This window comes from Meleagris gallopavo, chromosome 22, assembly GCF_905368555.1.
Source record: "Meleagris gallopavo chromosome 22, MGAL_WU_HG_1.1, whole genome shotgun sequence".
NCBI lineage: Eukaryota > Metazoa > Chordata > Aves > Galliformes > Phasianidae > Meleagris > Meleagris gallopavo.
This window is the reverse complement of record NC_139425.1, coordinates 11,053,329-11,068,540: the sequence shown is the minus strand read 5'-3', so window position 1 is coordinate 11,068,540 and position 15,212 is coordinate 11,053,329. Positions and strand designations below refer to the sequence as shown.

Here is a 15,212-nt window from a genome sequence, read left to right as displayed (position 1 = left end):
TAGTTTTGCAACATATCTACTAGATTTTGCTGCAAGTCCTGCACACGTGCAAGAACGAACTTTGCACCCTGAAGAACATGGGCATTCTAAAATGACTCAGAGCTTTCAGACAAACTTGTGTTATCAGCATTCTTTGGTTCATCTGTTCACTTTTGAACCTCAACAGGATGCTAATTTTTTCCTTTGATCCCAGTGCCTGTCACTGTAAAGGGTGTGCAGACAGTGGGGAGTTAGCTGTACCTTACTGGAAAGAAACTCAGCTGTGTGCTCTAACTGCAAATACAGACCACAACAGACAAAACAGCAATGTTGTAGGCAGTTGTGGTTAATTCCACACCCCCTCCCCCAATAAGCTGTAAATCAGTTGCTAACTGCGTTGTGAACAAACAGGTGCTGTCACCCATTGTTAGCAAGAGGAAATATTGATGATAAATAAAGCCTTTTGTTTTCTTAGACTTCAGTCATTAACAGAAAAGTCTCTTACATCTAGTGTACACACAAACACAAGTCATTGCAGCATTACAGTAAATTTAGGAATTTTTCCCTCTTCCATGGCATCAGTTTGTTGTTCCAGATAGCGAATAGTGGCACCTTTCAGAACACTGAAATGTTAGGCTATCAGCAAGATTGACAGAGCACAAACACAGGTCTTCAACAAAAACTTACAGTGCAGATGGGTGCATGGAAGCTGGACAACTACACAGCACTGAGAAGTTACAAACCCGACAGATCTTCTTAAAACACCTTGCAAGTAATATGAAACAAGTTGCTACTTTAGCCACCCCCAGCATCTGTGTGAATCAAGAAGTGAAGAACAAGTTAGGTGTAATTTACAGTAAAAATCCTTAGGACCAGAAAAGTGCAATTTCCAGTACTAAGTTAACAGCAAAATTCCACTACTAGCATCACCAATTCTCATATCATATGCGAGCAAAAAACATCTTTTATGCATTGTTTTTTCAAAACATTTAAAACAATGAATAGCAACAATAGCTAATGAGTTCTAACTTAGTTAAAAATTCAAGTGAACAGTGTAGTAAGTGATCTTATCATCATCTCCAGGCCATGAGCTTTGGATCTAAAGCTTACTCACTTCTGTTTCTTAGGAAAGTTATTCAGTTGAGTGAGTTTGAAGTTTGTCCAATTTAACAGCATCTGCAGGTGAGGTGAAGAATGAATCCACCTGGGTAAGCTGAAAGAAGTAAGGATCCACCAGACCCCCCCACTGATTTGTTCTCATCATATTTCTCTATCCCTCCCTCCACCCCTTTCTTTCTTTCTAGTCCTTAAATTTTGTCCCTCCAATTGTAATTCCATTTTCTTTCCCACTGCCTCATTGGTTCTGACCAGCAGAATGCACAGCTGCTCTGCACAAGCATGCATCACATTCACTGCAGCATCAGAGCATTCAGCCACAGCACCCTGCATTCACCTGAGCATTGCCAGCCATGACACAGCTGTGCAGGCAGCTAGCAAAGAAACCATCTGAGCACGCATGCATACTGACAGCAGTGCACACACTTCCTTCTCTGATGGAACACAGTGTGTAGTTGCTGCACAGCCCATCACACCAAATCAAAGCTTCTTTAGGTGAAGTCTCCTCTTATGACCATTGTGGGTAAACAACCCAACTGTTCCCTTGACTGTACAGACTCAAGCAACCCTTCTGCTCTTAACAACAGTATTAGGTTCCATGTAGGGAGACATACTCTTTGATACTTTGATAAAGTGTAGTACACGGATCTCAGTCTAAACAGAGCAGAAACCTTCCCATGTGATCTAGGAAACTGAAATCTGGTTGCTAGTTAGTGTCAGGCTTGTGGAAAAAAAGTAGTTACTTATAAAAGAGCAAGAAAGACCACAGTAGCTGCAAACAGGTTTGATTTATTGCCACTTACAAATGTACACTATAAGATACACATCTGAATAAAATAAGCTATTAAGTCTGGACTATTCCTTCAGCTCCATGTCCCACCCAGATTAATACTCTAACAATTAAAAGAAATGAATAGAACAGTTTGAGGAACTAGGCAGAACGCAGGTAATGTTTTATTTAAAATAAAAAACCAAGCACATACAGAAAACAATATTCCTTGGAATAATGAGTGCAGGCATACAAATAAAATAGAACAAAATAAATCATGATCTTCGAGAAGTTGTTGAATGCTTGCAAAAATTAAGTAGTCTGAAGGTTTTTTCAGTGCAAGGACAAACTGAATTCGTACTGTGTAGGCCCTCAGTGCACAAGAACTAGGAAAAGATAAAACTGACTTTAAAATGGCAAGTGATGCTGAAGGCTGAACAAATATTTGAAGTCACTCTTAAGCACTGCATTTTTTAATCAGAAGTTACAGTACAGTTTTGCAGAAGTTTCAAATACACTTAAGTTGAAATGCTATTTCAGCTGCAATAATCTTCTGTAAAAGCACAACAAACCACAATTATTTCAGTTTATAAAGGTATTTTCAAATCATTTGTTTTAGAAAAATATTTAGAATAGTTAAACTTTTAAAAGGTGTATACATACATACATACATACCTCTTTTTTCCCCCCAAACTCATTGGTTTCCCCCTTTAAGTTTCCCACTTAAAATAAGCTGTTCACATAGCAGATACTATTCAATGGGCAGTTCCATATAACAGAAATGGCATGCAACATAAAATACGCTGGAACAGGTGACATTACAGTTCTTAAAGGCTAAGAGACTATTGAGATTACTTGTAAGCTTAGAATTAAAATTGCAGGAAATGTCTCTGGCACCAGAATGAAGGACCCAGCTGATTTGGGGCTGCATTTTCCCCATTATTTCTTCACGCTGAAGGAGTCAGATGGGACAGGCAGCCTCTACTGAAGTCAGAGGACTACCAGCAAAGTGTATTATTTAAGTACAAATGTCAGGGACTGAGCTTGAAATTCCCACAGCTGATCACTGAGGTCAGTACCGAGAATCTGTATTAAGTACCAGGAAAGAAAAGTGTAGAAAACTCGAGGTTTTCATTTAAAGAGCCTTATTTTGTGAGCAAATAAGCCTAAAATGTAAAGGACCTTCTGAACTCAGAACAGTGTTTAATTTAAAGGAGAACAAATCGTCGTCTTTTGTTGTGTAACAAGTTACTTCCAGAGCATGATCAAGTTAATGAGTATATTGCTAGTGTTCTTAATATTACTTTCTTTTATGCTCAGGTATCTCTACCCAGCTTCAGCAACATTTTTTAGTCCTTCACATGATACTTTGAAATTCTGGAGTGAACAGCTACTGTTCTCAGAAGTGCCATCAGCTTATGATATTTTTAAGGCTCTGTGCATACTGTACCTCTTTATTTAATGGGCTCTTAGAAATGGAGTTATTCCATAAGTTTAAGATAAAACTTTATCTCATATTTCTGCCTGTCCAGCCCAGCAGTGTCACACTTAGGAACAGAAGTTAGGTGTTAGCAGATAAGAGACACTTCTGAATGTTTTACCTATACTGACTGAAAAATAGAGTACCAGGTTAGCTCAACTAGTCAAACTAGTTAAAAAGCATATAAAAAATATTTTCTACATTCTTTTGTTTTTCAAGCTTCAAGTAATAAACTTTGTTAAACCGAGTTGTGTCAGACAACTGTCAATGCTTAACAAACAAATAGGACAATGCTGGAACAAACCTTCTGCTTAATTTTGGGCTTGGTCCCCAGAGGTAGTCCATAAGTCACACAAAAGCAAAAGTTCCACAGAAGTCAACCAAACATGCCAGTCTCCTCCAACATATACAGCCTCACCTCTAAACGAGGCCATTTCATGTCTGAAGTATTATAAGTTAGTGTTCATGTAAATACAGGAACTACACTTGAAAATTATTTCTTCATCTGCAACTTAAGTTCGGTCCAGCTGAACCAATATATTAATTAAGCTTTGCCAATCAGCCTCATTAGTAAGAACTTAGCTTTTCTCCAAATTAAACTTGAAACATACCTAATACATAGGTATGCCCTTAAATAATAAAGAATATATATATTTACATTTGGAGAGAAGCTTTAGATTGCTAAACCTTGTTAATACCACAAATATATTTACTATCATTTCTCTACAAATGCTGCTGCTGCCATTGAGTTCCTCATTGTTCCTCTTGCTGAAGCTGTGAACTCCTCAATTTCAGCATTGAGTCTATTTATTACCCATTCCAATGCTTCACGGCCCTACAGGTTAGAAAAAATAAGTTTTAGTGTATGAATCCTAGCAGTGATCCAAGCAAAGGTACAGAAATACACAGCTTTGTGACATTCTTTACTTCAGAAACCTGATTAACACAGAAAGATGTGCTGGCTCACACCAAGAAGATTCCTTATGTCAGCAGTGCTGTGTTACAAAGCACAAAGTGGCTTTTTATTCAGTTTGTGTTTTATCATTCTTGAGGCTGAACTCAAAGGGTAAACTCTCAAAAGGTTCACAAAGAACAATCCTTCAAACATCACTTCATTACTCCACATCACTGCTTCAGGTGAGTTTTGATGAGTACCTTTTCAATAGCAAACCTAACAGATGGCATCAAGAGGGCAGCCAAGGAGTGACAGACTTAAGTGAATGGAAATGCTTTTCCAATGAAGATTCAGAGCACTTGCCAATAGGATTTATTGTCCACGTTTGCAAGGAGAAAAAAAGAGCGAGTTCAAAAAGCTAAGCATTCAGGAATCTACAGTACAGACAGTAGAACTACTTGTATCCTAAGACTGCTGACAAAGCCAAAAAGTAATACAGAGATTTGTATTGCCACGTAGCCAGTGGTCACACATTACACAGAGGTCATACTTACTTTATTAGCATTGGAGGAAATTGTGTTTGCCATTAATCCCTCTAGGTAACTACTGAGACTGACGCCTTTTACAGATATTATTGCTTCTTGTGTCAAAACGGTTCTGAAACAGAACAGAAAGTGAACTGTGCAGAGTAGTTTAAAACAGTGCATTGCCTAAAGGCTTTGTGCTCTGCCCCAACAAGGACACTGTCATTGCCTTTGCTGGTAGCACAACAACCCACTGTCTCAGTTGCTTAACTGCACACACTTCTACCCATGAAACAAAAGCCAAGAGTCCCCACTAAGTCCAAGTGACTCTTTGTGGCACTCAGCTATTTCCAACGTCAGCAGCCTGCAGTTAGAGCAACAGTGGGTTTTAGCCTTTCCCATGGCCATAGGCAAAAAATCTTCACTAATTCTAGGAGTACAGATTCAGCACTCTTTGAAGTTGCCTTAAATAGATAAATTAATGTTCTCCAAAATGATAAAATAGAGGCAGATAAATGTGCAGTGTGCAGTTTTGTGCTTGGGCTGATGAAGGGATCAAAACTCACAGCTGGTAACTGAAGACATACAGATATGCTCAGCTACATGCAGGACACAGCAGAACTCCCTGAACAACTGGTCTGAACTGGGCTCCACTGTGCCAAACGTTCACATTCCCAGTAGTGCTCTGCAGAAGCAATGTAGCTGAAGTGACAGTATATCATCTCTTTTCAGCCAAGGCAGCACAACAGAAGTCACACAAACCCCACTGCATCATCCTCTGTAAGGAAGACCGAGGCAATTTACAGAGCCAAAGTCTGCTCTCCCTCGGGCAGTCTCAGAAGGAAGAAGTACTCACTTGTCTGGTTCGTGAGGGTGTGGTTTATAGACAAGCCTCTCATCTACTGACACGAGGTTTGTAAATGAAATCTGCAGAACATAAAACAAGATTACCCCTCAGTAAAAGTATTACAGAAATATTATATAAAGCTGCAGATAGAAAACTCACACAGATCCGATTTAAACAAGGTTTTTCTTGCAAGTATTAAGGTTGTAGAACTCGATAAATAAACCTCCAAGTTCAGCACTTGCTGATCTCATCAATCCAGGTCTTTTCCTGGATTGCTTGGGTCATTTATCAGCTACCAACATTTAGCATACACAAATACCACGTTCATGTCACGGAATCAGAAAGGTGCGGCATTACGTAAAGCAGATGTTAAACCATCAGGAAATGGGGACGCTGTGCACCAAAGGGCTTGGAAAAAAACATTCCAGAAGACCAAACAAAACCAAGAAGAGGAAATCTGCTCATCACTGTGTTCTGTATGCCTTATGGTTGGACTTGATGACCTTGAAGGTCTTTCCCAACCTGAGTGATTCTATAATTCTACGATTCAGATGCTTCACAGCTGAGCAGTACCAAAACCACAGCAGCTCCTTTCTGAGAAGAACTGGTCAGCTATAAGCACATCACTTAAACACGTAACAGTGTTCTAATGCAACTTGCAAATCATTTGTAAGGTGCCTTTTGTCTTCAAATCTCTAAGGCACAACTATCAGCTGCAATCTACTTGAACTGCATAACCAGAACCAGAGTACTCACGTTACTGGATTTAAGCTCCATTGTTTTTTTCAGTGGGTCAACGACAGAGTGCTCCTGAACGTAAGTCTTCGTTCTGCACGTGCCAATGAGCTGGGAGATGGGATACACACAATTAATTATGCTAAACAACTGCCATTATTTTTAGTGCTTTTAAATGCACCTGTAGTGGTTACTGTATTGAACAGACACTGACAACTGAGGTTTAGTTAAAAATAAAACTACTCAGGGAGGTAGATCTCATTTTTACAATTGGAAGCAAGGTAAGAGCTTGCCAATTTTTGTCTGTCTGGAATTCAGGATACATAGGACTGTTAAAAACTTCCTCGTGCACAACTGCCTGGACTCGTTACGAGCTCACACATCTCTATTACAACATCCTCACAAACTTCCCCTCCCTGCGGTCCCTTCCCAGCTGTGCCGCAGCACACGCACCGATTTCACGATGGCTGGGATTCCCCACTCCGTGCTCAGCAGTCTGTGGCTGTGCAGCTTCCCGCTGCTGTCAATGTGTCTGTCCAGGACGTCCACTCCGACCACGCTGGGGTTCATCGGGTTTGGGTATTTCTGCATGGCAGCTGTTGTTACTGTTTCCCAGGGATGACTGCCAAAACACAACCGAAGCACAAGGCTGAGCACCGCAGCTTTGTAACCGGAGTTCTATTCAAGCTGAACCCAACGCAGCGGTCGGGTTGTGCTTGTAAAGCAGTTCAGTTTACGTTTCTTAACCGCACACGTCCTTCCCTAGCAGAAGTCAGCCGCACCGCGGCGGGGCAGCGGCAGGTGGTGCGAATTGAGCACAGAGCGCCTGGCTCACAAGGATCCCGAGACCCGTTACCTCCCGGTTTAACGCGATAAGAACGCGTTCGCCGTGACATAACGCCGAAAGACTGAAAACTTCTCGGGCCGGAACTTTCCCCAAGAAACGCGGGCTCAGCTGCCGCCAACCGGAGCGGTTTTTAAGCCCCCGGATCTCCCCAGCCCGCGAGGGGCGGCACGGAGCGGAACGGCCCCAAAGGCTACGGGAGGAGAGGCGAAGCCGCGGCCGCCCCGTCCGAACTGGGACCGGCACCGAGCCGGCCGGGGCAGAGCGGCTCGGAGGCGGGGAAGCTCCCCCGGGCCCCGACCCGACAGAAGACGAGGAAGAGGAGGAAGAAGCCGCCGTCGCCGCCGCCCCGCTCCCTGAGCCGCCCCCGCCCGGCACTCACTCGAATACGTGCTCCGAGGTCCAGATCTTCATGGCGGCAGGTACGGGGCGGCACCGCCGCAGCTCTCCGGGAGCGGAGCCCCTCCGTCACCCCGCGGTGCCGGGCCGGGCCGCCGGCGGCAGCAGCAGCGCCTGCGCAGCGTGGCCGGGTCGCGGCGGCGCCCAATCCGCGCGCGGCGCAGCGGTGACGCGGAGGTCGCGGAGCCCTTGGAGTCGCGCGGAGGGCGTCAGGCGCCGCCCCGCGTCCCGCTCAGTGCGCATGCGCGTGACACGGCCGCGTCCGGAGCCGCGCCCAGCGGGCGCCGCCGGCACCACGTGGCACCGCGGGGCGCCCCGGGCGTTGGCCTTCCGGCGGCTTCGAAGTGACTTCTCCCGTCTCGCTAACCGCAGCGGGCGGGGCGTTTCTTGAGCCATTTCCCCCGGCGATCGGCGGCGTGGCTCAAGAGTACAACGCGGTACCGTTCGTTAACCGAGAACTAACTTCTGGATGCATCCTAAAGCGTTTCAGATTGTGCCGCTGCGGATCGCTACAACGCGTGTTTCACAGGCGCTGCCGCTTCGGCCCGGCCGGAATTCAGCAGCTGAAGGCGGCCCGGCCCCGCCCGGCCCCGCGCTCAGTGCCGCCGCCAGGGGGCGCAGCGGACCCGCGCGGCAGCGCGGTTTTGTAAGCGCGCGTTCCGCCCGCGAGCGATTTTGTAACCGCCGGTACGGAACTGCGGCCGCTCTGTGCCCTGTTATAAAGCACCTCCGCAGCCGGCACCGACTGCCCCGCGCTGCTTCTCGACGCGTCCTTGAAGCAAGCTGAAGTGATGGGCAAGATTAATAAACAAGCCACGTTATCCGTCATGGTGCCAAACGCGTGGAGATTCATCAGCGATGTCCTACAACAGATGCCTGCAGCGGTGCTGGAAGCGCCCGGAGTTCCGATGGGGGCTGCGGGGCTGCGGCACAGAGCTGCACCCCGTCCTGCCCGGCCCTGGCAGGTGCAGATCGCCGGTGTTTTATTTTCCTGCCACATTCTGAAATGCAGCTAACACTACAATAGAGCTGCATCACTTCTTCATCCGAGAGCAGAAGTTTTGATGTGTTTGGGAGATTGACATTTGTATACAGCGTTAACAAAAACCATGCAGGGCTCCTGCCCTTTTCTGGAGCTAGATAGGCAAGTTCCCACTGTTTGTCAGCCTGGCAGTTGTACTGTAAGGAAACCTACATCAGCAATGTTTTCTTTTCCAGACATACTTCTTAAATTATTTTCATTATACAACTCTTAATGAACGCCCTACCTATTAACCATCTTTCACCATCAGCACGGAATTCAGCATCAGCCTGTGACCATTTGGCAGAGTTTTCCTGCATGTGCTTCTAAAAAACCTCTGTTGGATAGCAAAGATCTCTTTGCAGTGCTTTATGAATCAGCTCCTCAGTGCCTTGCAAGTCATTTGTACATATCTGTGTCTGGATGAGTTGTACAAATTCTTATAAGTCCCAATCTTTTCAGAAAGGAAGCACGACAGCATCTCAGTGTGGGTTGGAACCAATTCCTCTGAGTTCTGATCAAGTCGTTTTGATCATTCTGGATTTCTGATTGGGATTAAAAGGAGTGGGGAAATGTCACCACTCCACAATGTGTAACACTCTGCAAAAGCTGTTGCAAATGAGGACACCTTTGCCAGGTTAGAACTGAGCTCTAAGTACGCCACAAATTAGCGTTCAGGTGATTCAGTGGTAAGCAGCCACCTCTTTTTCTCTTCAGAGAAACTATGGGCTAATGGTTTGTTTTTTAACCTGACATTCCACAGCTTTCCAGTGACATTTGTTCTTCCTCCACTGGCACTGACTCAGTATCTGTTAGTGTCATGCAACTCAGTTCAACCCAAAATAAAACAAGACCACTGTAAGACAACCAAGTGTCTGCATTTGTTTCCATATTTTCTCAGTTAACCTGGAGAGTGTTTTTTTACCCTGTAGGATATTCTCTATGCTCTTTTTCTCTCATGTGAAGAAAAATTGGACAATAGAAGTAGCCAACAAATCCCTTTCCTCTCACTCCCCACGTTCTGGTAAAGATGGTGCCATGCTGCCTATGAAATGCAAATCAGAATTTTTACAGGTTATCATTTTACACATTTTCATTATGCTGAGATTAATCACCACCTAAGAAGAGATGGAACAGCAGTAAACATGCTAGCTGTCAGCTGTCAGGGAAAATAAACAGGAATATATGTTGTTATTCAGAAGAAAGGTTGACCTGATTTGTACATTCTGTATGGAAAATCCACAAGAGGGGGCTCAATTTCCGTAAGGTTCTCCACAAGAAGACTTCATCAGAGGAAAGAGCTCACCTCCTCACAAGCAAACTCACCTCCATGTGCCTGCATCTCTAAGCACTGCCCTGAGGAAGGGGGCAGATCTCTGATTCTCATCCCAAGCACTCTCAGAAGGCTCCCCAGCCTCAAATCCGAAGAATGATTTTCTGCAGAAATAAACTGTTCCCCCGCTTCCGTGTTAAAATGGGATGTAACAGAAATTCCTTGCTGGTAACAAAACAGAAAGATACATTCAGTGCTTTTCCAGTACTTCAAAACTATGAGTGAAAACATAACAGCAATAAAACATCCCCAGATAATAATAAGAGAGATTCCTTTTATATCCTCTAGATAAAGCCTGCTTCACTTGGCAGAAAGTTAAACCTACAAAGAAGAGCTAACTTTCTGCAGGAGCAGTTTGCTGATATTGGTTACAGCAGCGTAACTGATAGGAGCCAAAAAATGGAGGAGACAGACACATAGAGCCACAGACACTCCCTCTGACAACAGAATGATCTTAGGCTAGTTTAGATCATTTCGGAAAGTACAGCCCAAGTACCCTGCAGCTGTTCAGCAGTGTTTTACACCACAGAAACCTGCTGCCCCTCCAACACTGGTGTTCCATGCTGCCAGTGAAAGGATGAAAGGATGAAAGGATGAAAGGAAAGTAATGGGCATTCTGATTTCTGACACAGGAAACACGAAAGAGCAGTAAACACACGTGTCCAGATCTTCATTGTGTCATCAGTACTGTAGCAAGAGAAGAAGAGAGGTTTTCAGATGACATGTATATAAATAACAATCTTCCAGCATCTTTGTGTATTCACCTTCAGTATTTTCCTTGACCACGATGACAAGCAGAGATGTGAGACAGGCTGCAGGAATCTTGTAAGACTCCCAAGATTCAGAGCCTCTTGTTGCCTGGCCAGAAAGTTTCCAAAGCACCTTTTTATGCCAGTTTCAATCACATGTAAACCTATTCAGTGGAAAGAAAGGACAGAAAAGTGAACTGCTCTCTCAGCAGCATCAAACCCAGACACATGCAATGTCATTCTCTGTGCTCTGCATATGGAGACATGTATATGTATTTTTGCAGAAATGAAATGCACTGAAGCACAAACCACAACACACAAGTGTGTCTCACACAGCTTTTCTTGTCTTTTGGGGAAATAGAAGATGACACAACAGGAAGAATGTCTATAACATAAAAAAGGGAGAAAGAAACTTTGCTCTTGTGACTGAAACCAACAAGGAACTCTGTTCCACGGATTCATATGCAGATCCAGAAATTGTTTTCCAATAGGGATTGTATTACAAGGGTTCCTTCTGGTGTTTCTTAACATGTATTATTTCTCTGTAACATCAAGCTTTGTATGACTGTAGTAAAATAGTGGCCCTGTTCTGAAGCGTGGTGATACAGGCAGGGTCAGAAAGAGGGATGCACTTTCTTAATAATACTATTGTCTGTTTATTTCCTGGTTCAAGATGGCCTTCATTTCCTTCTCAGTCAATTTAGGAAAATAATTTCTAATCTCTAAAATAGCATATGATCTTGTGAAAGCCATCTGAAATTTATTTGTGGGTCTGGGCTCCTCCATACTGATGTTTCCATTTACTCAAGAAAACAGTCAAATTACTAACACATCAAGATTTTTTATTTTTTTGTTTACTAGATTACATAAATTACTTCAACATGTTTTGCAGAGAGTCATGTAATCCCTCTGTATGGGTGACATCAAAGGAGCAGAACAGCAGCACATCCTCTCCCAAGGCAGCAGATCTCTGTCCATTGTTCATCACTTACAATGATTGTCAGCATTTTGAATAGGTGCCTGGCCTGCAGAACAGCCAAGCTCAGCAGTAAGTCACACTGCTTCCTTTGCTCACTTTTTACACACTAACAAACACTTCTGCTCTGGTCACCTCCTACACAAACACAACTCACAGCACTGCTGCCTGTGCCAGTAAGTTCATGTCAGGAAACCCAGAAAGGCTAAAAATGATATTTCACTAACACCGAATTTTTATACAAAAAAACTTTAGGTGCCAGGAACATAGTATGAGAAATATGTAACACATACCTATGAAACAACAGCTTCTCTGACTTGCAGAGATCAAGGAGTTTGTTTCTGGCTATAGAAACAGTTGCATCCTGTCCATGTCATCAGTGGGAGCAGCAGCTGCCATCAGGTGTTTGACTGAAGAGCAGATACACAGCAGTGTGCAGTTTGTGGATGCACCACAACTCTCCTGTTGTCTAGGAAACAGTCTCTTGGAACCTGTGTAATATGACAATTACCAGCTAGACAATGTTTCTTCTTGCAAGCATCGCAAATGTGCATGTGATCAAGTAGGCAGATGATAATCACGTTGTCACCCACAACTCATGAGCAAGCACAATAACAGCACAATTAAAGATAAAACATGTCTTAAAGTACTTTAAAACTTCAGGTTGTTTGGAAATAATTGTGCTTCTTCCCTATATCTGATCCTTGTTTAATTCTAAAGACCACAACATCTCTTATAAAAGCACACCAGGCTATTAAACACGTGCTGAATGCAAATGTCCAATGTAAAACCTCAAAGAACCAGTAGTGGTCATGAAATATTACATGTTAAATCACAAATATGGAGCTGTATATGTACTCATGGTCTTCCGACCATGCTCTTTTTTTCAAATTGCATATAAAACTCTTTGTCTCAGACATCTTGTGCTCTATCAGGTTTAAAGAAACCGCAACCTGGAAATAAAAGCTGAGAATTCTTCGTATGCTTTCAGCTATACTGAAATTAAGCTGTCCAGGAAGCTGACTGCAACTTTGTGCTTCAGCAAAGGCAACAATTAAAGGAATAAATAAGAAATGTAAAGGAAACAAAAAGTTAAATCCAAAGCACGAAGCAGCAAAGTTACTATTGTGTGAATGAGCCAACTTCAGTTAATGCCATTCACCTCCCAGGAATGTTCTCTGTTATCTGCAGTGAGTCCAAGACATAATAACCACAAAGTGAAAAATATGAAGAAATTGCATAAATATTTGGACAAAGTAGGCATAGCAATGACTGTGAGCAATGCTCACAGAGCAGCAATCATTTACATTTTTTTCAAATCTAGGTCTTGCATTGTATACATTTATATATTTTCTTACTAGCTGCCTCAATTTATTATTTTCCACTAAACTTAAGATTCTATTAAGAAATCTTTTACGTTGCTGCACAAGTAAATAATATCCACATCAGTTCTACATCACTAAGTCAGTAGGAAATACATTGTTGTCAGCAAGATGATGACAGATAAGATGGCAAAACTGGAGTTCTTGGTTAATGTCAGTGTATGGTTTTAGTGCTCAGAAAGAAGAATTGCTCTATTATACATTCTGTGGCTAATTCAGGGGATGCAGTACTCTGCAATACATTAAATACTGTAAATCAATAATTACTAGGAATTGAAGTCTATAAAAAGGTAAAATGAAGCAAGTAGGAGCTACAGCTGCTTTTCTTTTTAATCAAGATATGAATACCATGTGCCTTCTAAATAAGGGACTCCCAAATGTGCGATGGTATGGGTACCATAGGAACAGAAAAAACAAATACTGCCTGAACAGCTGAATGCTTCCCTGTGCATATGGACTCAAACAGGTTGGTGCTGCCAGATACATCAGCGATGGAATCAGGAGGCGTGGTGAGGTCTAAGTAAAAAGTGATATTAATAAGAAACCCCCACAAAGCTTCAGTAAGCACAGAACCTTGAGACATGCTAAGATAAAGAAGAAAAAAAGAAAACTTAATTCAGTTATTTCCAAATCAGTGTTACTGTTATAAACATGTATTTCAGTTACCATACATATCTGACTCCCTGCTGAAATGCTCAGAATTAAAGGAGTACTTTCAAAAGGATATGGACACACATATAAGGGATCTGAGCAGATTTAAACAAAAATAAGATGACTACAACTGCCTGAAAGACAGCCCCTTCTTCAGAAAAGTGATGGTGAATATTCTTTTCAGTTCAATAATTACTCCCATGATTATTCAAATAATCATGAGGAACACAGAGATGAAAAATGTTCACAATTAAGACTTAGGCAAACCTCAGCTGCTGGATCCCTTCATTTTTCAGAGCCAGAAAGGAATTCCTACCTCACTAGCTGCAGGCTTCAATAGGACACTTTCACATCTCCCAGGAGGGGATGTTATCAGCACATGAAACTGGAGCACAGAGCAAAGACAAGCACTCCACATCTGCTTCTTTTTGTGCTACGTTTAGTGTTCAGTCAGTGCGTTGCCACTGGTGGGATCTGGGTGGTGGCATCCTCCCATCAGGCACTTCCCACATGCTGAGACAAGGGTTGCTTTGCCCTGACCTTTAAGTCCTTGATAAGGGATTTATATCTCCTGTGGAAAATGATGTTCTGAGCCAGGAGCATCAACCAGCTCTACACAGGGCTGAAGCCTATGGAGATCACTGCAGGCCACTGCACGTCTCAGAGATGGGAGCAACCAGGTGTCTTGTGCCAGTCAGCATGGTATAACAAGAAGGTCTTGGTCTTGTGGTTGCAACAGAAGTTGTAACATTCATTAAATAAATTACAAGACTTTTTTTAGTTGATCAGAATAAGTAATATGGAGACCTCTGAGGTCGCTTTGTTTTTTGTGGCAAGCAAAGAGATTTAATAAGGAGCAGTTTTTGCAAGATATTGTAGCCCTGAAGGTGCAACATATGTGAATACCTTTTTTTTTTTTTTAAATTATTTACATTTTTAAAATTTGCAATGTTACGGACAGTATAGAGTGAAACAGCTGTTTTTTTTTTGGGGTGGGGGGAGGAGATGTGAGATGAATACAAGAAATGAACTCACAGTTCCAGTTTGAAAGCCTTTTTTGGGGGAGTTTTGATGGACTATCTTAACATGTTGTTTTTTTTTTAAGCTGAATTCAAGAACACCATCTTCAGTAGTTTGGTTTAGGGATGAAAAAGTGTGTAAGGAGTCAAACTGATGCTAAATTAGAAGTGCTTCATAAAACATTGCTCCATTTAAATGATATGAATATTGTTGAGGCATCATTGCATCATTGGCCTTATGAGGAAAATCAGACGAATTTCAAAACTGACATTTTCCATGTTGTTTTTCTGTTTCCCTTGAAGCTCAGCAGAGGCACCTGAATTTTAAAAAGAATTCATTATGGTTGGCTGTTTTCATTATACATGTTCGAATCCTATCTGTAGTTGACATCTTTTCAGTTTTTCGGTGTTAGGAAATATTCCCATTACAGGCTGTAATAACTGCAAGGAAAAGAGGCAGCGTATCACCTTCCTGGTACAGATAATTATGATT

The 15,212-nt window shown here is 42.6% G+C and overlaps 1 protein-coding gene across 1 annotated transcript; it reads right to left on the bottom strand.

The window, feature by feature from the left end:
- Positions 1-2,017: 2,017 nt before the first annotated feature.
- Positions 2,018-7,777, bottom strand: PRELID3B (PRELI domain containing 3B). The gene is made up of 6 exons (XM_085241541.1): positions 7,572-7,777; positions 6,799-6,967; positions 6,367-6,456; positions 5,620-5,690; positions 4,794-4,896; positions 2,018-4,179 (listed from the first exon to the last, which is right to left on the bottom strand). Exons 1-6 carry the CDS (start codon positions 7,601-7,603, stop codon positions 4,060-4,062), a joined length of 585 nt encoding a protein of 194 aa, XP_085097667.1. The 5' UTR covers positions 7,604-7,777; the 3' UTR covers positions 2,018-4,059.
- Between the last annotated feature and the right edge of the window lie 7,435 nt (positions 7,778-15,212).

Coding starts and splice junctions, on each gene's coding strand:
- PRELID3B (XM_085241541.1), bottom strand. CDS start 7,603: ATGAAGATCTGGACCTCGGAGCACGTATTCGA. Junction 6,968..7,571: donor ACCTCGGAGCACGTATTCGA/GTGAGTGCCGGG, acceptor GTGTTTTGGCAG/TCATCCCTGGGAAACAGTAA. Junction 4,180..4,793: donor TTTCCTCCAATGCTAATAAA/GTAAGTATGACC, acceptor TCTAACCTGTAG/GGCCGTGAAGCATTGGAATG.